The sequence below is a fragment of the Pistacia vera genome, unplaced genomic scaffold (assembly GCF_008641045.1).
Source record: "Pistacia vera cultivar Batoury unplaced genomic scaffold, PisVer_v2 Contig492, whole genome shotgun sequence".
In the NCBI taxonomy this organism is placed as follows: domain Eukaryota; kingdom Viridiplantae; phylum Streptophyta; class Magnoliopsida; order Sapindales; family Anacardiaceae; genus Pistacia; species Pistacia vera.
The window spans coordinates 682,105-706,515 of NW_022196326.1; the positions used below are offsets into that span (position 1 = coordinate 682,105).

Here is a 24,411-nt window from a genome sequence, read left to right on the forward strand (position 1 = left end):
AGGATTTACCTGTGTAGGATCTTGCCGCATTAGCTTGCGAAACGTGGTTCAACATTTGAATCAATTGGTTATATTGTTCTGTGCTAATCATTGGCACAGAAATTTGATTTCCTAAAGGCAGGTTGGCTACGACATTATAAACTGAAGAATTCCCAGTTTTATTTTTGTTGGACCCGAGACGCCCATGTAATTGCCAACAGTGGTCACGGGTATGATTCTTTCTTTTGCAATAATCACAATGTAATCTCCCTTATCTTTTGGATCTTGACCCATTAGACCCATTTAGATTTGGCCCATTAGACCCATTTGAATTTGAGCTAATTGAACCGTTTGACTGGAAGCATGATGTGGCATCATATGAACCGTTTGATGAGTGTAAAAGACAAATGATTTTCTGACCGTCAGGTTGCCTTGACCCATCTTGACCCTTCATCCCTCCATATACATTACCCCTTCTTTGCAAGTTTGAGAAACCTAGTAGCTCTCCAACTCCAAAATTCTCCCCGGCTAAATTCCTCCCAACGACGCCAGCCGTGAAACAGAAAAAGCTAAGACATCTCCTACTCGAGCAGTCACCGAAGAAATGTTGACAAGCGGTTGACTATTATCTTGCACCGCAAGTTGGAAAATGCGGCGAAGAGATGGCGGCGGCGAAGTGGCAAGGATTTGCGTTTGGAAAGGAAGAAAGGCTTTATTGAGGCCAAGGAGGAAACGTGATAGCCGTTCGTGATCCCGGATCCTGTGAAATTGCCGCAATGTTTCTGGTGGACCATCAAGGTTCTCTTCCGCCGCATCCAACTTGTTCCGAATGGCGTTGAGTTTGTTGAAATAGGAGGTGACCGACATGTTACCTTGGTGGAGATCATTAAGTTGCTGCCGGAGAGAAAAAGTTTTAGCCAAATCGAGTTTTCCATACATTTCGACGATGCTGGCCCTCATCTCGGAGGCAAGCTCGGTGGGTGGAAGTCCGGTAGCTACTTTAGGAGAGAGAAAATTTCTGATCCAAGAACGAACTAGCGTGTTGCATCGATTCCATTGTTGTTGAAGTTGCGGTTTAGTGGGTGATGAAGCATTGCTGGTGAGAAAACCATCCTTATCTTTGGCAACCAAATCTCGCCGGAAATCTCTGGCCCAGGTAAGAGTAGTTGTCAGTGCCGTTAAGAGGTTGTTTGAGGAGTACCTGTACTGGGCCATCAAAATGCAAAATAAATAGCTTGTCGCCCAGCTGTGGACGGTGGCTGGTGGCTGGAGTGAACTGAAATGTAAACGTGTGTTGCCCGTTTCGCTGATAGGGATCTGTTTGACCTAAGTTGTAACCTGGAAGTGTGAGAAAAGGGTAGATTGGTGGATTTGTTCTAGCTCCATCTGAATGTGGGTCTGTGAAATTGGTGTGGGTTGTTGAAGTTGGGTTGTTCAGACCTGTTTCAGTAGTGGAATTGGTGTGGGATGTGTTGTCGATGGAACCCATTTGTGGTTAAAAAAAAAAAAAAAAAAAAAAAAAAAAAAAAAAAAAAAAACTGATTTGATTTGGGTAGTTTGCAGGAAGAAAAGAAGGTAGCGGAAGCTGATTCAGAGAGGTCGTTCTGATACTATGTCAGAAGCGAGAGTGGCAAGAAAAAGAGATACCTTGAGTTTACCAGAGAAAGAGTAAAGAGTTTATATTTCTGTGTGTATTGCAAGTCTGTACAGCCTCAATTTATACAAAAAAATAATGTTCAAGAAAGAAAATACAATTGTCTAATTACATGTAATCAGGGAACTTGATTGATGCATGAATTGTAGAGAGTAATCTTGGGGATTAGCCGTAATTGTGGTAATTGGCATGATTGTAGTGATTGGGCATGATTTCAGCATTTACATTCCATATTCCTTCAAGATTCCCCTTTGTCTCTAAATAAATAAATCTGCATATTAAAGAACTCTGCTTAGATCATTCTACGCATATTGGATGTATTCTCATCCTTATTTTCTAATCTATGTCCAGGTAGACGAGTTTGCAACTTGGAATGAAACAAGTTTGGATGACCTTTGTGATTGTGTGACGCCAGCTTTCTATGATAAGCGAACTCCCATTGTTCGGGAGGGAGACCCAATTGAAGAGATGCTCTTTGTGCTGCAAGGCAACGTATGGACCTACAGCTCCTGGGGCACTGCAACTACCCCTCGGAGGACTAATCGTCACCCTAGTGAACAAGATATTCTTGAAGAGGATCTTCTTCAAGAGGGTGACTTCTTCGGCGAAGAACTTGTTGCTTGGGCTAGAGATGAAGCTTTAGCATTCAACTTCCCCATCTCAACCAGAACCCTTCAGGCGGTTACGAATGTCGACGCCTTTGTTCTTATGGCCTATGACTTGAGAAAAATATTCAAAAAGCGTAATCAGGAACTTGTTTCAGACAATCTTTCTGTTGTTTCATCTGATCAGCCGCAAGGACAGCCTGAGAACCCTCCAGAAGAACAATAAATTGGTAAGGTGTTGTGGTGTATTTTGAAAGCGTGAAGACAACAAGAAGAATAAAAATTTTTGCGCATCGAAGACACTAAATAAAACACTGTATGTTTTCGGAATATTTGGTGATGCTCCTCAGTCTGGTATTCTAGAGGTACACTTTCTTTCTTTGAGTACACTTTCTTTCTTGCTTTTGTATAGTTTTTGTTCATTGAGTCCTCAAATAAGTTAGGGAATTCCTTACAAAGTGTTTGATTAAATTCTTATTTGACAAGTAATATTTTTTTGTTTAAACACAAAAATAGATAGGATTATCTTGTAAAATAGAGATCAAAATATGTTTATTTAGCGTGTATGATATGTCATGTTATATTATTGTTGGCATTTTTCATATAAAATTTTGGTGAGCTGATGTATATTAATATGATATGTATATATAAGCGATATTCCGAATTTCTAGTATCATATTTGGCGGTTACTTGTAAATAAGTTCATACTGTGAATGGTGTGTAAACATAGCTTCACCTCCAACATAAATGGCCTAACAGTTCTACAGTTATATGGGATCCTGAAGTATTTTTTTCTGCAAACAACACCGGAAATGTTGTCTTTTCCGACGCAAGATATGTGTAGTAAAACACAAACCCTGCATCCCAAATTACAATTTCTCTTTTGTGTCGAAAAAATCGTCGGGCCAAGCCTGTCAGGACAAATACCCCGACGCAGGTTGTAGTGTTGACTCTAATAATATGTGCGAAAAAATCAGAATATCTAATTTTAATGTTAATGCACAAGGTCGAGTCACTCATTCTGTTTATAAACCCAAAACCCAGGTCTGTTTGCAGAAATCCATAGTTAACTTCCACTTGAATCTTTAATTTATATCAAACAAGTTATTTAATTAGCGTATTGCTATATGGTATTCATGAAATTCAGTAATTTTGCACCAGTTGAAGAGAATATTAAAGACCTTGTAGGTAGCCTTCAGGTGAGCTATTTTGTATATTTTATAGCTTGATTGGCACGTTTTGAGGATGCATATGGACACAAGCATAAATTGATCATCTTTCATGTTTTTTGCAGGTTTCTGTCTTGAGTGAAGAGGAAGGCACAGCTGGGGCAAACTGAGTGTCAAGAAATTTCTTAATCTTTTGTATCTGTCACTGCATTAAAAAGTAGGAAACTGTGTTGTAACGCCAAATTGACGATTCAGACCTTTCTTTCAAGTTTCATCAAGTATTGGTAGAATCTTTTGTTGACTCAAACATGTATATTAAAACATTTCTACAGCATTCAAAAACACCACACTTGAACAAAGAATCCAAAAGCTTACTGCATTCCTTGTTTTCCTTTTGTTTTTCTACAACTCAAAAGCCTCAACCGAAAAGGGGAGATAGATTACAGTTCTCAAAATACAACCAAGTACCACAAAATATTAAAAAATGGAAAAATAATCATTGCCACATTTTTTTTTTTATTTTTTTTTGGGTAAGTAAGCTTTTATAGAAAGAGGAAAGAATGTACAAAAGGCCTAAAAGTCGGTCAACCTACCTCAGGACAAGCCCTAGGTTAGGAGCAAAAGAATGATACTATCTAAGTTTACCCCTAATTTTCTCTTTTTCCCATTCCTCTTGTCAAAGGAATGGAACCAAGCAGAGATTAAAGAATACAATGAATCCCACCTATCATAGGACATGTTCTGGGTTAGGTTCAAAAGTATCAAAATACAAAACCTATATGCATAAGCATTAACAAGAAGAATTTCATAAACATTGACATTAACAAGGTAGGGCTCGTTAATGACATAAAGACAAAGTACTAGATCAACACCCCAAGTCTTCCAATTGCCAAAGTAGCCTTTTCTAGCACAATCACCCGCTGGGATGTCATATAACCAAATCCGCTTACATGACAAAAAACCTATCACATAACAACAAACTATATAATTAGCTCACATGGGATGTTTTAAAAATAGAAGTGGGCAGACTCCATTTCTTGGCAAGTCTTCTATTGTAGATATTCTTTATGATCTTGCTAAGGTACATAGCTCTCTCCCTCACCACATTTTTGATAGAGTTGTATAGAGTATGTGCATCCTTGCATTCCCCACCGAAAATCCGGCTATTCCTCTCTCTCCAAATAGAGTAAACGGTGGCTCCCAAACTTAGCTTCCCTATAGAGTACTTTAGCTTATTTTTCCTCTACCTACTAGCTATGTGCTCAACATAATCGTTCCAAGGTTGGGTGACATACCCAAGAGAAGAGAGCTCAAGGATTTGATTCCAAATCCTTTGGGTGAAAAGACAAGCAAAAAAGAGATGATCAATTGTTTTTTGCTCATGATTACAAAAACAACACACATTGCTAGAAGCTATTCCATACCTCATTAGTTTATCCCTGGTCTGAAGCCGATCCTTACATGACATCCACGTGATCATGGAGTGTTGTGGAATAGCTTTTGGGAACCATACAAGGTGATGCCACTCCACTCGGTGTTGGTGCATACGAGTAACCTCCCAAGCCAATTTTATAGAGAACTTATCGAATGTATTAGGCTTCCAAACAACCACGTCCTCGCCTTCGCCCTCGCCCTCCTTTGGATCAAAGTCGATAGAATCCTTCATGTCCATCAAAGCCCAAGAATTAGCCGTTGGCCATCTCCTCCTTGTCCCATCCCAAATCTCACACACCTTAGCAAGATGATGTAGCCCCGAATCAAGATGATGTAGCCCCGAATCATACACAATGTGGCTGCTATATCTATCCTTGAGAGGGCCTCTTGGGTGCCAATTATCATGCCAAACATAAGTTGCTTGACCATTTCCGATGATGGCTTTGATGTGCTCTCTAGCTTCCGTTCTAAGCTTCAAAATGCTTCTCCAAGCCCAAGAAGCATCTGAAGGTATATGAATCTCCCAAAAGCTCTTCCTTGCCAAGTAGGTTGCTTTGATCCATTCAACCCATTCGAAGCCATTACGTAATTGATTAAGATTCCAAACATGTCTCATCATGACTGCCTTATTCCAATCCTTAGCTCTCACAATCCCCAACCTATCTTCTTCAATAGGGGGTTTTCATGTCATTGCCACATATTTTTACCAGTCCCAATAACTCTTATAGCCTTAAAAATCTTCTTTACACATTTTAGGAAAGTTCCCATTGTCTTGGGTTAAGGTAAAATGGACCAGACTTTCATTTTCCTTGGGCTAATAATTTGGACTTTGTAATGGGCTAGGGTTGATCTTTAACACTCCCTCTCAACACCAGCTTTCACTCTTCTCTCTACACCATGCCAAGTTGACAACAAAAGTTTTTGAACTTCCCAGTACTCAAACCTTTTGTCAACAAGTTTGCAACTTGATCATCCGTTTGATTTGCCTCATCTCAATCTCTTATTGCAAAACCTTTTCTCTGGTAAAGTGATAGTGCACTTCCACATGTTTAGTTCTTGAATGAAAAACTGGATTCTCTGTTAAGCGAATTGCTGACTGGTTATCACAAAACAATGGAACTACATAGTCTTTTGGTTGATTGAGATCATTGATCAGCTGTAGAAGCCATGTACTCTCTTGAGCTGCCATAGCTGTTGCTCGGTACTTTGTTTTTGTGGTTGACAATGATACTATTGTTTGTCTCTTGCTACACCAAGAAATCGTTCAAGAACCAAGCTTAAACATGTACCTGGTAGTTGATCTTCTGGTGTCATGATCTCCTGCATAGTCAGCGTCACAATAACCAATTAGTCTGCAGTCTTCACCTTTCTTATATAAAAGACCATAATCAATTGTACTCTTTACATATCTCAATATCTGCCGAACTGCTTCCAAATGAGACTTCTTTGGATTTTGCATGTACCGACTCATCTCACCAACTGCATAAGAAATATTAGGTCGAGTCAAGGTCAAGTAAATCAGATTACCTACCAACTGTCGATACATCGTCGCATCATCCAAGTCTTTGCCTCCATGGGCACACATCTTGGCATTCAGTTCCATTGGTGTTGAGATTGGTTTGCATTCAAGCATTCCGAATTTCTTCAACAAATTTTTGGCACGTTTTTGTTGACTGAGAAATATCCCTACATTTGTGCAATCAACCTCTAGTCTACGAAAGTGCTTGAGTTGTCCAAGTTTTTTCATTTGGAAGTGAACTGATAAGTTCTCTTTCGTTCGACAAATTTCTTCAATGTCGTCTCTAGTGATAACCAAATCATCCACATATATAAACACGATAGCTAGTTTCCCTCCATTAGTTTTGACAAATAAACTTGAATCTGCAAGTGTTATTGAATAACCACTTTGAGTGAGAAATTCAGCAATCTTGCCACACCATGCTTTTGGTGCTTGCTTCAATCCATAGAATGCCTTCCGCAACTTACAAACATAATTAAGATGATCTTGGTTCTCAAAACCCCTTGGTTGAATGATATATATCTCTTGATCCAACTCCCCATTCAAAAAGTTGTTCTTCACATCCATTTGCTACAAGTTCCAATCTTTGTTGGCTGCAAGTGCAAGTAGGACTCATACGGTTGTAAGCTTTGCCATTGGACTAAACGTTTGATCGTAATCTAATCCGCACTGTTGAGAGACACCTTAAGCCACCAATCAAGCCTTGTATCTTTCAATTGATCTATCTAGATGGCGTTTTATCTTACAAACCCATTTGCAGGATATGGGCTTCACATCTCTTGGCTTTGGCACCACATCCCAAGTCTGATTTTGCTCTAGCGCAGAGATTTCTTCTCCCATAGTGTTAATGCACTCAAAACTCTGCGATGCTTCTTCAAATATCTCAACTTCTCTTGTAATTACTTCTTCTACTATGGCTACGTTGGTGTATTTGGGATTTGGTTTGCGTATTTTAGTTGACCTTCTGAGTTGTGATAGTGGATTTGATATTTCCACTACACTAGGTTCACCTTCTTCATTTGGATGTTGGTACATTCCAGTTTGCCAAGGATTCTGAGTTTCCTCGACATTATCCCCATTGCATGAATCTTCACTTTCGTCTGAACTTTATCAGATTAAAGCAGTTTGCTCCCCAAACCTCTGTTGTAGCTTGTGTTAGTGTATATTAGTGTATGTCCTAGAAATCATTCGTGTTGTCGGTTTCAGAGCATTTTGTCTTGTATCTATATATCATAAATAATAGAAGAAAGAGTTCTTCAATTCATATGTATAAATTGCTTCCTTTATTTAGTCATGCATTTAAAATAAAGTATGTATATGAATTGTCCAGATGATTCATTTAATCGGTAAATGAATTATCAAAAGGGTTCCCTACAGAAGCAATATAATTTGGGCAACTATATTGCATAGTAGGCATATTGGATGCTTCCGAGAGATATCATGAGTTGATATAAATACGGATGACGATGATAGTCATGTCATTGGGGCATTGGTATGGATTAGTGATTGGTGAACTGCTTTTCAAACGTGACTGAATAACGACAAATCACTTAGAAAAGCATGTAGTCAATGATTTATCGTTTGGTTATACCAGTACACGATGTAGTCTTTTGACTTAAGACATTGTGGTCGGATCCGATACAGATGCATATGGTTCTTACGGTGTATAAGTACGAGACTAGTCATGTTTCGTATGATAAAGCCTATTTAGTCATGCGTTGTTCATATGCGAAAACGAACTATGGTCAAGAAGGGATCCATTGACTTGGAAATATAGGATTAGGAGTACCGCTGACTCCATTTGGATTCGAATTCTTGGTCGAACGTCGATAAATGTCAGAAATCAGAATCTTTGGCCAGAGTCTATTATTAGTCATACAAAAGCAAGTTTGTGATGACGAGTTCCGGACATATTGATTGACGATTCGGTAGAAGATCGAGTTTAGGATTTTGACATTTTATGAATCCTGCTTGATCGGGATATATCAATAGAGAGACTTTACCTGCATGGTACATATGATCTGAAATGGGTTCGATGAATTATTTCTTCATCGTGGTTTAGGGACTATGTCACATTGCTAGATGTTTACCATAGTCGTTGGGCTTCTGGACAGGTTTCCGGATTCATCCAGAATCGGCTCACGGCTAATCAACGGTGGACCTACATGGTCACACCAATAACCTTGAGAAGTTAGAGAAGGATGAGAGAGAGAAATGATTATCCGAAGAGGGCTAGCACCTTCCGAGGATAATGACGGGATTTCTATGGTAATAGTTACATAGAAAATTGTTTGTGACATTTTAAGGGTTAAAATGGTCAAGCAATAATTAATTATATTTAATTATTATATCTTAAAGCATTAAGATTAATGAGATGAACGAAAATAACCTTTTAATGGTTAAAGGGTAAAATGGTATAAATTTATGGGTTGTTAATATAAACTAATTTAGTTTACATGGGCCCTTGAATAATATTGATTATTCAAAGGGTAAAATAATAAATTCGTGGGCTTCTTTTAAAATAAGATTTTATTGGGGCATGGAAATGAAAAACAACTAATTGCAAAAATTGTCCAAGTATATATAAATGCAAATGGTTGCATTTTAGTTCATTATTCACTTTGTTCACTCAAAGCAAACTAAAATCTCTCTCTCTAAGCCACGACCACTCTCTAACTCTCTCAAGGTGGTGTTAAAGTATGGAGGTCTCATCATTTTGAGTCTTGGCTTCATCAACCTTAAGAAAAGGAAAAGGTATAAGTTTCTTACTTGTGGTTTGAAATTTTTGTATCCTATGCATCCAACCTTTCATGCTTTCAATCTTCATTTCCGCCACTCTTCATGCATGTTCTTCTTACAGCTTGTCTTTAAATTCCTTTGAGTTTGTTACTAACTCCTTTTCTAAGGACCACCATGAAGACACTTCATCAAACACCACATTTCGTGATGTGTAACATCTTCCAGTTATAGGATCGCAACATTTCCACCCCTTTCTTTGGTTGTCATATCCTACAAAGATGCATCTAACAACTTTCTTGTCAAACTTACTACGCAAATGATCAGGTACAAATACGTAACATACACAGCCGAATACTCGAAAGTAACTAACTGTAGGTTTCATATCCCATAATTTCTCAAAGGGTGAAACAAATTCTAACCTCTGTTGAGGAAGTTTGTTGATCACAAAGGCTGCAGTCCTCATTGCTTCAGCCCAAAACCTTTTCGGTATGTTTTTTACATATAACATAGTCTGACAAATTTCTGCAAGATGCCGGTTCCTTCTTTCGGCTACATCGTTCTATTGTGGTGTGGTGGCACAAGTGTATTGATGATGTATTCGACATTCTCGTAGGTATCGAGAGAAGTTGCCTAAGCCATATTCTCCCCCATTGTTTGTGTGCAAGCAACAGATCTTCTTTCCCACTTATACTTCAATTGTATCTTTGAACTCTTTAAACTTTGAGAATGTGTCAGACTTTTCTGTTGGATATGGTTCATACTTTGCATGGTCTTGCCCCTACGTAGGCACATTCAATAAATCTAATTAATAATTAGACTTGTTATTGTTTTACTAATATTTGGGCTTGAATCAGATTAGATTCAGTTAGGCCCAAATGGGGTAAGGTTTTTCTATTATATAATGTAATAGTGAGAAACTTAGGTTACAAGAAAATAGAGAGTGTGCTGCCGTCATTAAGAGTGTAATTGTTGCAGTGTTTTAAAACTTAATACAAGATCTCTTTTTGAATGCTGGATGTAATTCCTTAATCGGAACGAACTAGGGTCAATCAAGTATCATTTATTTACTTTTCTATTTATTTTATTGCATGTGTTTGGCTGGTGTTTCAACATTTTCTTCTATAAGGAAAACCCACACATACTTGGAGAAGTCATTAATGAATGTCACCATGTACCGCATTCCACCAACTGATTGTTGCTTGACAGGTCCGAACATATCAGAGTATACTAACTCTAGTAGTTCCTTTGCTTTAAACTTCGATTCCTCATATGGTAATTGATGTGCTTTACCATACTGGCATCTTGCACATACCGTATATGTTCTCACATCAAGCTAACGAAGACCATTAAGCATTGATTTCTTCATCATCATGTTTAGCTTAGAAAAGCTAACATGACGCAACCGCATGTGCCATAAATCTACTATCTCATTCCTTCTTGTCTTATCAACATATGCAGACTCTGTTGACATCACGTAAACTAATTCCAGTCGTTGTCCTTCCATCGTCAACTTTTTTGAGATTTTGAGGTCACGATACACCTTCACATCTTATGGATCGAACAAGACATAGTAGCCTATTGATGTCAATTGCACCATTGAGAGCAGGTTTTTCTTCATACTTGGAACATGGTAAACATCTTGATGTGGCATTTGATTAGGACTATACCAGGGCGCAACTACAGTCTTATCAATATAAGTAATCGGTAATCTTGAATTATCAACTGTCACCACAACATGATTTCCCTTGTATTTTGATAGACTCTGTGATTTATGTTTATCACCCGTCATATGATTTGAGTAGTCTGAATCGACAATCTAATCATTCTCATAGTCAATCTGCTCAGCCATCATTACTGTAAGAGCTAACTCCTCCTCTTCCACAACAAAAGATGCTTCGACGTCTCACTCATCTTTGCATTTTTCCTTTGGTTTGGAAGTAGTAGCATTGCTCTCAGTGGGCCTTTTGTTGGACCAACAATCTTTTGCAATGTGTCATTTCTTGCCGCAGTTGTAACATTTGCCCTCAAATCTTTTGCTGTTGTCATGATTCTTTGAAGCCCCTCTTGGATGAGAGCCTCCCTCTCCTTGACGACTTTTTGCCTTGTCACCATCCTTTTTAAATCTGCCTCCCACGTGCTGTTTGAAGTTTCTTTTGCTTTTGTTGATGTAGAGTGCTTCCTCCTCACCCTTCAATGAGACTCCTGCCATTTGCTTAGCCATAGCTTCTTGACCAACAAGCAAGTTTTCCAACAAGTGAAGGTTGAGTCGACCATCCTTGTACAACAGCAACAAAACTTCGGTATTCAGGCCTTAGACCATGAACAATTATTCTCTTTGTTCTAGTTTCCCCAATAACAGCATTTGGTTCTAATTTAGAAATTTCGCGGCATATAGATTTTACCTTGCGGAAATACTAAGCAATCGTCATATCGCATTGCGCAACTAATATAGCTCGTTTTCGAGAAGTTGTAGTCATGTATCGTTCTTCCTTGAAAAAAGTTTGATAAATGTGTCCCATGCTTCTTTCGATGTTTTTGCTTACCAAACGTGCTCCAACATTTCATCTTCAATTGTGGTCGTTAGGGAAAACATTGGTTTACCTAGTTTGATTTTCCATTTACACAAAACGCCATTTGCATCTTCTTCTGGCTGTGTAACTTCATTACCACCAACAACCTCCCAAAGGTCTTGACCTTATAGGTAAGACTCCATACAACTCGCCCACTTGTCGTAATTATCGTTGTTGAGCTTCTTGACTCCTCTTAACTACTTGAAGGTCACCCATCATGCCAACAAGACTTTGACAATACCGAACAAGATTGATCAACAAACTTGCAAAATACCAAACTCCTCACGACTCAAGATATTTCCACCAAATGGGTCTCTAGTTGTCCTGCTCTGATACCAAATGTTGACTCAAACATGTATATTAAAACATTTCTATACCACTCAAAAACACCACACTTGAACAAAGAATCCAAAAGCTTACTGCATTCCTTGTTTTCCTTTTGTTTTTCTACAACTCAAAAACCTCACCCGAAATTGGAAAGGGGAGATGATTGCAGTTTCTCAAAATACAACCAACTACCACAAAATATTAAAAAAATGGATAAATAATCACTGCCACATACTTTAGCCAGTCCCAACAACTCCTACAGTCTTCCCAAAAAAAAAAAAAAAAAACCTTCTTTACACATTTTAGAAAAGTTCCTATTGTCTTGGGTTAAGGTAAAATGGACCAAGTTTCATTTTCCTTGGGCTGACAATTTGGACTTTGTAATGGGCAGGGGTTGATCTTTAACATCTTTCACAGCTAGATGTACTGTCTACATGATCTTAACTTATAGAGCACTTGCTCTATATTTGCATTAGTCATAATCATTAGGAGTATATATCTACTTGCTTCAAATTAAACATGGTCTTGTATACGTATAATTGTATATCAGTTATGTGAGCAAATCCTTCCTATTGGGTGCATGTGCGACCAACCAAGATGCGTGCAAATCATATAGGTTGATGTGGTTAGTCCTCATTGATTGAATCCACATGAGCTCAGCGTAAAGAATTTTTTTTGCCAATTATGAACTCTAAACTGTTCAGATACTGGTGGTTTTGGTTATTACTCAGAATGAGAGTTAAGAAAACTCCTATTATCAATAACAAACGCTAAGGATTGTTTCAAAGCAAGCACTTAAACAACTTTGCTGAAAGGGACCAGTGCTGTCAGTCTTAGTCACATGCTTGTCAATAACGTGAGTCAGATGACATTAAATGATGACACAATAATTGCTGCACCTTTCTCCTTTATGTGGTTTCTGATGACTTCGACAAGATTTTACAAGAAATATGCAGAATTCAAATTATTAACATTAGCTATTTTTTCTTTGAGCCTTCGCATTCTCATGAGTTTATAGGCATTGAAAGAAAGCCTGTATAAAGGATTTCTTTAGTTAGTGATTTCCAATTGGTGATAAAATTTTCATTTTTCCTTTATTTAGTGAATAAATCATTCTCACTGTATGACAGAACTAAAAAATTTCAAAGAGCTTTCAAAGGAAAAACGAAAAATGGAATCTTCATTTCTAATAGTCTTTTGACCGCTTTGAACTTCTTTTTTGGAGCTGATCTACTTGGAATACCCTAAGTTTCTTATGACTTAAGAAAAGTCTTTGACCCACAATACAATTTGGAGGACCATTACCCTTACTTGACCTCCAAGAAACCTAAACACACTTCACAATTTTATTCATAAATTTACTATGTAAGGAAGGTTGCCTAGCCAAATTTGTAGAAATCAAAGGTTTTCTTCTTCAAAATTTTTAAACATGTAATTGATTGTTTATTATATTGCTACATAATGTACTTGAAACAGCCATTTTAGCCTAGATCACATTTTCATGGCCTAGGTCTGGACTAGTTGAAGAAAAGTAAATTATGTATTAAGCATTTGATTGAGCTCTTTAAAATGCTTTTTATTTATTTATTTATTTTAATTCTTCAATGGCAATGTTCTTTTAATGGTTAATGCATATGGATATAGCCAGTAACTGAGCTTCAAACTGACTTTATTCTTTGTTCAGGTCTGTGGACTTGAATTTAGAGGAAGGTGCAGCAAGAAAATATTCTGGAGAACTTAGAAATAAAACAGTCTCAGTTTCAGTGGAGTTCCAAAGAGGGCCAAATTCTGATGTTGAAATTCAAGGGCCTAGGAGCACTAGAGAACTACCAAAATCTAGATATCAGAATATGGTGATCAAACACTTGCTTTGTGTGAAGAAAATCCTTGATCCACAAGGGGCCATTCGGGAAGTGGATTCGTCTTATTTTGTGTGTGATTGCAATCTCATTGGATCCTTTGTTTTTTTACATTCATGTGATCAATGATCTTAAAAAATGCATTGGATTAGACAAAACATTGGGGATAACAGCTAGTGTTTGTTGGTTATTTGAGCATGCAAATGTGGTTATACGGGAGAGAAAAGGAGTAAAAAACAGAGAGAGGAAGAACTTGTATTGGTTCAATGTATTGCATAAAAACTACAGCAGAGTTTTTATATACAAATAGACATACTGTTGTACCTAATCTTAAAATATATTTTAGTCCAAAATAACTTCTTAACCATACATTCTTAGGAACTCTGATTACATCACATTAATTTGATATAAACTTGGCAGCCAAATGCAAGCTGAATTCACCAAAATATATCACTTCAGCATGCCTATAGACTAGCTATGTGAACTCCTCCAGACTTCAAATTCTGCTCTTTTGCCGCCAGTTCACAGCTTCCAGCATAATCAAAAACATTTGTTTCAAGCAAAATATCACTACTTTGAACACTCCTCCTTGATATTTTTGCTTGAGACACCAAGTTTAAGTTTCAGGTCTTCAAACTTGGACTTATATAAGGACTTTGTAAAGATGTCAGCCAATTGCACTTCTCCCCTACAGTGTGTCAATCTGATTTCCTTGCATTGCTCAACCTCTCTCAGTGCATGAAACTTGATTTTGATGTGCTTAGTTCGACCATGCATGTCTGGATTCTTTGCCATTGCAACAGCCAATTGATTATCACAAAATATTTTAGTAGGCTCACACTGTTTTACCTCCATATCAGCAAGCAAATTCCTCAACCATATGGCTTGATTTACTGCAGCAGTAGCTAATATGTATTCAGCCTCTGTAGTGGATTGAGCCACTATTTCTTGCTTCTTGGAAGACCAGCAAAAGGCTCCATAATTCAGTAGGAAAACATACCCTGAAGTGTTCCACATGTCATCACAAGAGCCTCCCCAATCACTATCTGAATAGCCTATCAATCTGAAATTTTCAGATTTCCTAAACCAGATTCCATGATCTGCAGTTCCTCTGATGAACCTCAGCACTCTCTTGGCTGCTTTAAGATGCTCGTCACTTGATTTACTCATAAATCTTGATAGGAGACTAGTGGCAAACATGAGATCAGGTCTTGTTGCTGTTAAATACAACAAGCTCCCAATCAACCTTTTATAATCTGTCTCATCCACCAGGGCTGCTCCATCCTCTTTGCACAGTGTTTGATTTTGCACCAAAGGTGTGGCAACCGACTTACATTCATCCATCCCAAACTTCTTCAGCATCTCATTAGCATATCTGTTTTGACATATAAAAATGCCATCTTGAGATTGATGGATTTCCATTCCAAGAAAATAGGTCATCTCTCCCAAATTAGTCATCTCAAACTCTTTGTGCATTTCCTTCTTGAACTCTTCAACTTGAATTTGTTTCCTGTCACCAGCAAATCATCTACATATGAGGAAACCATGATCACATCTTCATTGGCTTTCTTCACATACAAAGTATGCTCATTTAGGCTCCTTGCATAACCTAGGTTGTCTAGGTAGTCATTGATTCTGCTGTACCAAGCTCTTGGAGCTTGTTTTAGGCCATATAAGGCCTTCGTCAGTAAGTAGACATGGTCTTCTTTCTCTTTGACTTCGTGTCCCTCAGGTTGTTCAACAAATATCTCTTCCTCCAGCCAACCATTCAAGAAGGCTGACTTGACATCCATTTGATAAACTTTCCACTTGAATTGAGCTGCCAAAGCAAGGACTAACCTGATTGTATCATGCCTAGCAATAGGAGCAAATGTGTCTTGAAAATCTACACCATGTTGTTGTGCAAAGCCTTTCACAACTAACTTAGCTTTGTGCTTCAAAACTAAACCATCAGGGTTCAATTTTTTCTTGAAGATCCACTTTACCTGGATCACCTTTCTCTCAGCTGGCCTTTCCATAAGCTCCCATGTTCCATTCTTTTCTATCATGGACAACTCCTCCTGCATAGCAAGCCTCCATTCCTCTTATTTGGTTGCTTCATGATAGGATGCTGGTTCAAGCATTGCAACATTGCATCTCCCATAAATCTTAGCAAGAGGTCTGGTTCCTCTAACTCATACTTCTTCTTCTACATTAGAATCTGCCCCATCAACTTGGTCAGCAACTTGCTCTCTTTGTTGTGGCTGTGGATCATCCTGAATTTTCTTCTCTTCCCAATTCTACACTGACCTCTTATCGACCTTTACATCCCTTGAAACCATAACCTTTTTAGGCTCCGGAATGCAGACCCTGTATGCCTTGGATTGGAGGTTGTAACCAACCAGAATTCCAACCTTTGCCTTGTCATCAAGCTTTGATCTTTTGATGACTAGTATGAGCACATAACATATACTCCCAAAGACTATAAGATGGTCCACTTGAGGCTTAACTCCATACCATGCTTCAAATGGAGTTTGATCTTTTAAAGCCTTGGTTGGAAGCCTATTCAATAGATACACACTAGTGTTGATTGATTTTGCCCACAACTCCTTCGACATCCCTTTTTCAATCAACAAGCATCTTGATATCTCCATCACTGTCCTATTTTTTCTCTCACTCACTCCATTTTGTTGAGGAGTGTAGGGACAGCTAAACTGATGTCATATTTCAGCCTCCTTGCATGTTGATTCAAACTCACTTGAGGTGTATTCACCCCTATTATCACTTCTCACAGCCTTGATCTTTACACTAGCTTGGTTTTCAACTTGAGCTTTAAACCTCTTACACAGAGCAACAACTTCTCATTTTTGCTTTAGGAAGTAAACCCAAGTCATTCTTGAATGATCATCAATAAACAAAGTGAAATATCTGGATACACTTAGGGATGGGGTCTGTATTGGTCCACACACATCAGTGTGCAACATTGGAATCTTTTAGTAGCTCTCCAGGCCTAGTTTGTTGGAAAGGTTGGTCTGCTAAGCTTCCCTATTTGGCATACTCTACACAAGCCTTTTTTCTCTTCCATTTCGGGTAAGGTATGTACCATATCTTTAAGTTTCATTTGCCTAAGGCCAGCATAATGGTAATGACCATATCTTTTATGCCATAGGTTTGTGTCATCTGAATTCACTGTCATAGCATGAAATTCTGATTTTTAGAGTTCAATCGGGAAGCTCTTCCCCACCATTTTAACATGCATCATCACATTTCCTTCATTGTCTAATATTTTGTGGGTTTTGTTTTCAAAGTGTTGGATGTAATTTCTTTCAAGCATTTGACCTACACTAAGCAGATTTTGGTTGATTTCAGGAACAAACAACACATTAGAGATAATTTTTGTACTTGTCAAGGTCTGCACAACCATATCTCCCCTGCCTTTAACCTTCACAAATTCATCATTTCCCACCTTTACACTTGACTGGTATGCTTGATCCAGCTTCACAAAATTCTCCAGATCANTGGAAAGGCTGGTATGCTAAGCTTCCTATTTGGGATACTCTACACAAGCCCTCTTTCTCTTCCATTTGGGGTAAGGTATGTACTATATCTTTAAGCTTCATTTGCCTAAGGCTAGCATAATGGTAATGACCATATCTTTTATGCCATAGGTCTGTGTCATCTGAATTCACTATCATAGCATGAAATTCTAATTTTTTGAGTTCAACCGGGAAGCTCTTCCTCACCATTTTAACATGCATCATCACATTTCCTTCATTGTCTAATATTGTGCAAGTTTTTTTTTCAAAGTGTAGGATGTAATTTCTTTCAAGCATTTGACCTACATTAAGCAGATTTTGGTTGATTTCAGGAATAGACAACACATTAGAAATAATTTTTGTACCTGTCAAGGTCTGCACAACACATCTCCCCTGCCTTTAACCTTCACAAATTCACCATTTTCCACCGTTACACTTGACTGGTATGCTTGATCCAACTTCACAAAATTCTCCAGATCATGTGTCATATGGTTTGTACATCCATTATCGATTAGCCAAGCTCTAGCATTGAATTAAACAAAATAGTAGGATGCCACAAACAACTGCTCAGATTCTGAATTCTGCTACAGATCTTCAGTCGTCTGTGCTTGCTGTGTAGGTTGATGTGGTTTGTTTTTGCAAACCTTTTCAATGTGGCCTAGTTGCGTACATGCCCTACATTGAACATTTGGTCTGAACCAGCACTTGTTCTCTGCATGGTTCTTCTTTTTGCAGTGGGAGCATGGTGCAAAACTCCCTAAACCTGCTGGTTTGTTCCACTGACTGCTTACTCTTTCCTTTCCTCTATTTTCTTCTATAAACCTCTTGTTTCCTCCCTGAGTTGGCTTGCTCTTTTGTTGGACGACCAATGCAGCTTCACCACTGTCCTCCTACCTTAACTTTCTTCTTTGCTCTTAAGCTTGAAGAGCATGAACAAGTTCAATTAAAGTAATTTGAGACAAGTCTTTGGAATCTTCCAAAGAGGAGATTTTTTATTCAAACCTCTCGGGTAGGCTTACCAATACAATTCTTTTATCAGTTATCTCTTTCCCTAGCAACCTCATCTTGTTAACCACATTCATTAATCTATCTACATACTCCTTAACCACTTCAGCCTCTTGCATTTTCAATGTCTCAAACTGTCTCCTTAGGTTCAAGACTTGCATGTTTCTGGTTTGGCTACTTCCTCCAAATTCTTCCTTAAGTTTCTCCCAAGATTCCTTTGCTGTCTCACAAGCCATTATTGTGATACTCCGTATTTTCTCTGTGGATTTTATTTAATTTTATTTATGTGAATCTAGGGGGTAATGTGTAAGAATTGAAACTTTTTGGAGACATTTTAGTAAGAAATAAGGCCTGGTGGGTTTATTAAATAGTTTTGCAGGAGCACTTGTGTGAAATTGGAAGTGTGAAAATCTTTCAACAACATTATGAAATTGATTAAAGATGAGGGGTCTTACTAATATTGTGTCATGCAAAGGCACATGCATAATTTTCCAAGGGTGAGATTGTGATAAAACAGAACTTTAATTAAAGGATTTTGGGGTGCAAGATGTAAGAATCAAAGACTAAGGGATGCATGTATAATTGGCCATTGCAAGGTGGATTAAAGGTAATTCTTTTTTGGAGAATCAGCCCCCGGTTTTGGCACCTTGTTTTGCCAATGATGGTTGTGAATTTATATTAAATTGAGATGAGGAGAAAAGAATGGGAGAGTGGAGAAATGTCTTAGCTTCTTTTCATTCTCTCGTGTAAATTGAAATGGAGAAACAAAAAAAAAATAAATTAAAAAAAATATTTGAGTTAAAATAGAGGAGGGCCAAGAGGTGCTTTGTAGGAGAAGAATTTTTAGAGAAATTTTGGGGTAAAGGAATAAGTGTTATGCATACATTTTCAATCCTTTATTGTATTTAATCGATCTTTAATTTTCTCTTTGATTAGATCTTAATTCCTATAACAATTTTGAATCAAATAAGTGAAGAAGACAGGAGAACTGAGCACTTGAGATGAAAGCAAAGGAGAAATTTGTGAGTGGAATAGTATTGCAAGAAATTGCATGTTTTCAAATTCATGTGTGGTTGTGGACAATTCCGGTGTTATGCATGTTGTCATTCTTCAATATTTTTGTTGTGTTGGTTTATGGGTCGGGAATGCTGAGCAATGTATTGTGATGAGGAGAAGACATGAAATCGATAATTGATTGGTTAAGTTGGTTTGACACAATGAAATTTAAGAATAGGCAGCATTTGTGTTTTGGTACTGTCATATTGATGATTTATTGTTATGGGTTTAGTTTATGAATTGTGCACATTGGAGTTGCTGGAAGTTTACCATAAGTGTTTATATATTTACTGTTTCAATGTTATATTGTTGGCTGGAATTTTTTCTTAAAAAGAAATTTTGGTATGAAAACGTGAACTGGAAGCTTACCTTGGTATGTAAAGAATTGCTGTTTTATTTTCATTTTGTTGGCTGGAAGTTTATTTTGCTTTGTGCTCAATGAAATTTGGAAGAAACATTTTGTTAAGCTGCTGGGGAAATTTGGGGAAGAGATGTTGTTTGAGTTATTGAGTTTAATTATAATAGTGGCGGGCCTAATAAAATAAGGCTAGATTTTGTTTATTGGGTTTTAGTTCCATAAAAGAATGAATGGACTTGGGTTTTGAAGCCTTATTGGGCTATAAAAGGATAATGAGGCACAGTTATTGTTTAGGGTTTTGGATGAATTTGTTTGTATTGGTGGGTTGACTTATTGTTAATGATAAGGCCCAACATATTAATTTGTTGGGAATTGAATTTGTATATGTTAGTGGGCTGGTTTATTAATAATGATTAGGCCAATTATATTATTTTTGTTGGGTTTAGGCTTTGATGATAATTAGTGGGGAGGATATTATGGGAAAATAAAATTTTGTGGGGCATTGTGTTCTCGGTTACGGGTGTGCAACTATCAAGGTTGAAAGTCAGTTAGGGGTTGACTGCAAAGATTAAAAGTTTTGAGATTTTAGTGAAATTGATGATAAATATAGGGTGTAAATAGATTTTTTCACACTTTTGTACTTTTGACATGGTGAGCATTGCATTCATGATTACATGCCCTTTTTATTGAAATTTTATATCATATTATACTTTTTATATGTACAAGGTATGCATGATGCATATATGGAATGAAATTCTGGATGCATGATTATTAATATGTTTGACTCCCGAATTAGAAACCACCCTTGTTTAGTATCCATCTCCCTCAATACATCAGTTAGTATTTGATATTTATCCTCATGTGAGCATTGAGATGGTTTGTCCTACTGAACGATTGGGATATGCTAGTCGGACAAGACGAACGCCTGACGAGCTCCGGGTGAGATTAGACCAGGCGGTTATTGGCCAGTGTGGGATTTTGGATGCCCCAAGGGTAGACTATGGGTCAAGCATGGTTATCCAGTGATCTTCGTACCATCCCGAGGGTAGATTGCGAATGGTGCCACCCCGAGGGTAGATTGCGGGTGCTGTAGCTTCATGTCTGAGTTAGGGACTGGTTCGGATAGTTATGATCTAGGTCACTAAGTGCTAGTAGGGTGGTGATAATTGATTTATTTTATATGATAGTGGTGTGTGATTTCATGGCATCCGAGAATAATATATGTTGTTTGTTGCCTTATCATGTAAGTGCATTAGTGTTGTGTGGCATGCAACTAGATTATTTATGCATGTTTTCAAAGTTAAAGTTATTTTCATATAAAATATACTATCCGCTCACTGGGCTTCCCAGCTCAGTATTTTATGTTTCCTCCCCCAGGATCGTAGATCGGGTTCATGTGGAGCATACTCTATGCTCTAGGTTGGCTTTGACACATGATGATCTGCATCTTTTACAAACTTTAGTGGACTCTGATATTATGTTTCTTTTTGTAACTAGATTTTCAATTCTCGCTTTTAGAATAATTATTTTGTGTATTTCCGCTTTCTAAACCTTAAACATGCAAATGCATTACTTTTCACTTTTGTCTATAGACGGAATTGTTTTTTTATGAACGTTTTTTTTTTTATATATAGAGTATTCACCTTCCTTTCGGGATCCTAAGTCTCCTGGAGCACCTGGATCCAGTGGGATAGGGATACTTGGGAGCGGGCGTGACAACTATTCTTGTGAAGACTTGATCGGTGACTACAACATGTAAATGGGAAAGAGCTCTTGGAGCTTTTGTAGTCTCTTCTTCATGGAGTCTTATTTGATTCAAGGTTGGATTTGGTCCCAACTGTGGTGGCTGCTTCTTTTCTTCGACATACTGTCATAGGCTTTAAACTCTCAAGTAAGCCTTCATCTTAACAGCCCACATATGGTACTGTTCTCCATTGAAGGTTGGAGGCAAGAGTGAAGCTGAACTTGCTGCCATGAAGCCTGGTTTTCAGTGTGGTGAGGACTGAGTGAGTGAGTGCCAAGCTGATGGTTTTGCAAGCCCCTTAAGATCAAAGTGATGCTCTAATACCAGTTGTTGGAGTTGGGCCCAACTCCTCACCCAAAAGGCCTTATTGAGTGGGAAGATTGCCTACTCTTATAAACCCATTGAGTGTGCCTAGTCGATATGGGATCTCCAACACTTTCCCTCATGGTCAAGCCCATATGGTCCACTTGCTTATGAATTGAGGTAGCTTGGCAGCCCACCGTTGGTCAATAACTTAGCTCAAATGGGGCTGGCTCTGATACCAGTTGTTGGTTATTTGGGCATGTAAAGATGGTTATACGGGAGAGAAAAAAGAAAGAAAACAAGAGAGAGGAAGGGCTTGCATTGGTTTATTTGTAAAATAGAAAATACAGCAGAGTTTTTATACACATACATACATACTGTTCTACCTAATCATAAAACATATTTCAATCCAAAATAACTTCCTAACCATACATTCTTAGCAACTCTGATTACGTCACATTAAATTGATATAAAGTTGGCAGCCTATTGCAAGCTGAATTCACCAAAAAATATATCTTCAGCATGCCTACAGACAGCAACGTGAACTGCTCCAAACAGATTTCACAACTTCAAATTCTGCCCTCTTGCCGCCAATTCCCAGCTCCAGCATAATCAAAATATTGTTTCAAGCAAAATATCACCATTTTGAACAACAGATGTTTGGTACAACTTAGGCAGAGGCAATTCGGAGACTAAGCAAGAATTTGTTCCATTAAGGTTCATTGTAAATTAATCAAACAAATCTCAAGATATATGCTGTATCTACTAGTTGTGCATCCTGCAATGGTATCAATTGGATTGGCTCAGACTAGCTTTCAGGACATAAGTGCTGTAGTTAGGGATATAGCTTCACCGGCAAGAGGAAAAGGCGATAAACGAGGCCGGAAGAGGAATATTGATAAAACCGCAGCATCCAAAAGATTGGCTGACTCCTGTTTTTTGGGATTGGAAGGAGTCTTAGGGGAGGCATTGGAGCATATTCAGAAGATGACACATGAAGAAAAGGTACAGACTAGTTACCTTTAACCATTCTAAAATACATTGATTATATTCTTTAATTAATAATCTTTCATTAATGTTATGCTTAGGATTTGGCGGAGAAATGGAACAAAATTGGTTGCATTTGGCTGGAAATACTTGCTTTTACAGCAAGTAAGTGTAAAGGGAGACAGCATGGGCAACAGCTTAGAAGTGGTGGAGAGTTTCTAACTCATGTATGGCTTCTCATGGCACACTTTGGCTTAACCGATCACTTTCTACAGCCAAATAAACAAGAAATAGTTAGGCTCATTGCCAAATAATTAATCAACCAAGTGCCCTCAAAAATATTTCTTAGTTGTTTTTACTTCATCGATCACCAGAGACCTTTCTGTAATCATCCAAATAAATTTAACTACTTCAGTCGTTGTATTAATAATTTATAATTGATTCTATGTGTTCACATAATCACATCTATATCACAATTTGGATGAGGTGAAAATTGATCGGCTACTATAAAAATAAAAATAAAAACCTCGTGCATTCATAGGATGACAATGGATTTTACATTAAAAAGTTAAATTCATACAAGTAAGGGAAGTAATTAATTTTTGGGCCCCAACTATTTTCCTCTTTAGTCCCCATCTTTAATGTTAAGTGAGGATAGAATTCTAATAAAAAAAAGTCTTCTTCTTCTTCTTCCATACTTCAAAGTTTTATTTTGCCATTATAAAAAGTTTAAAATATATTTAAATCAATCCGCAAGATTAACAATAAAACACAAAAGTTCCTCAACAGGAATTCATGATACCGGGTTTTTTGTTTTAATGGGTATGAAACTAGATCTCTCTTCTGTTAAGATGCCATTTAGAAATTAGAAGCGATTACTTGATTAATTGTAAGAGCATTGAGGTTGTGATTCTATAAACAAATCAATCAATAATTGTATGATAAAGATAATGATTGGTTTTATCTCATGCGTTAATGTTATTTTTGATCTATTAATATTTATTTTTAAATTTGATGATTATAAATATAAAGCTTTGAAGTAAAAATATAGAAAAACAAAAATACATTTTTTTTTTTTACAAATATATCCTCATTTAAAATTGAAGATGAGAGCTAAACATTCCCATTATATATGCTCGTGGACCGTGTGCCTGTTCGACTTCTTGTTTAAGAAATATTCCAATTATTATGCAGACTGTTTTGAACAACTGCTAGAGATAATTTTAGGAGATCGGTCGATCAAGTTTTGATAAGATACATGACCTGTCCTGGCCCTCCTATCCCACAAGCTTTGGGTGCACCCATGAGACTCAAGTGATCGAGATGTGCCATGTCGGAAAGCTGAAATTTTTTAAATCTGTTTTCTCTTAATAAAACAACATAAACGTTTTTCTCATTCTTTCCATCACAAATAAACATGTTCCCAAAATTCAATTTGAAAATTTGAAAGGTATCAAGTTTTCCTATCTCTTACAATCAAAATAACATATGAAAAGAAATCGTAGTTTAGCAACGGATTCCAAACATGACATGTTTCACTCAAATGATATGATGTCGCGTCGCTGAATCTTGAGTGCAATCACTCCCC

At 37.5% G+C, this 24,411-nt stretch overlaps 3 protein-coding genes and 1 long non-coding RNA gene across 4 annotated transcripts; 2 read left to right on the plus strand and 2 right to left on the minus strand.

The window, feature by feature from the left end:
• Window positions 1-483: 483 nt before the first annotated feature.
• On the plus strand, window positions 484-3,738 carry LOC116105117. Its single transcript, XR_004124024.1, has 3 exons — window positions 484-1,647; window positions 1,985-2,603; window positions 3,533-3,738. It is a non-coding gene; the product is annotated as an uncharacterized LOC116105117 (long non-coding RNA).
• Window positions 3,739-4,134: 396 nt separating this feature from the next.
• LOC116105097 lies at window positions 4,135-5,460 on the minus strand. Its single transcript, XM_031391517.1, has 2 exons — window positions 4,810-5,460; window positions 4,135-4,182 (listed from the first exon to the last, which is right to left on the minus strand). The coding sequence occupies exons 1-2, from the start codon at window positions 5,458-5,460 to the stop codon at window positions 4,135-4,137; spliced, it is 699 nt and encodes a 232-aa protein (XP_031247377.1).
• Window positions 5,461-17,738: 12,278 nt separating this feature from the next.
• On the minus strand, window positions 17,739-18,611 carry LOC116105098. The gene is made up of 2 exons (XM_031391518.1): window positions 18,373-18,611; window positions 17,739-17,892 (listed from the first exon to the last, which is right to left on the minus strand). Exons 1-2 carry the CDS (start codon window positions 18,609-18,611, stop codon window positions 17,739-17,741), a joined length of 393 nt encoding a protein of 130 aa, XP_031247378.1.
• Window positions 18,612-22,558: 3,947 nt separating this feature from the next.
• Window positions 22,559-23,232, plus strand: LOC116105080. Its single transcript, XM_031391507.1, has 2 exons — window positions 22,559-22,841; window positions 22,925-23,232. Exons 1-2 carry the CDS (start codon window positions 22,590-22,592, stop codon window positions 23,135-23,137), a joined length of 465 nt encoding a protein of 154 aa, XP_031247367.1. The 5' UTR covers window positions 22,559-22,589; the 3' UTR covers window positions 23,138-23,232.
• The last annotated feature ends 1,179 nt before the right edge of the window (window positions 23,233-24,411 follow it).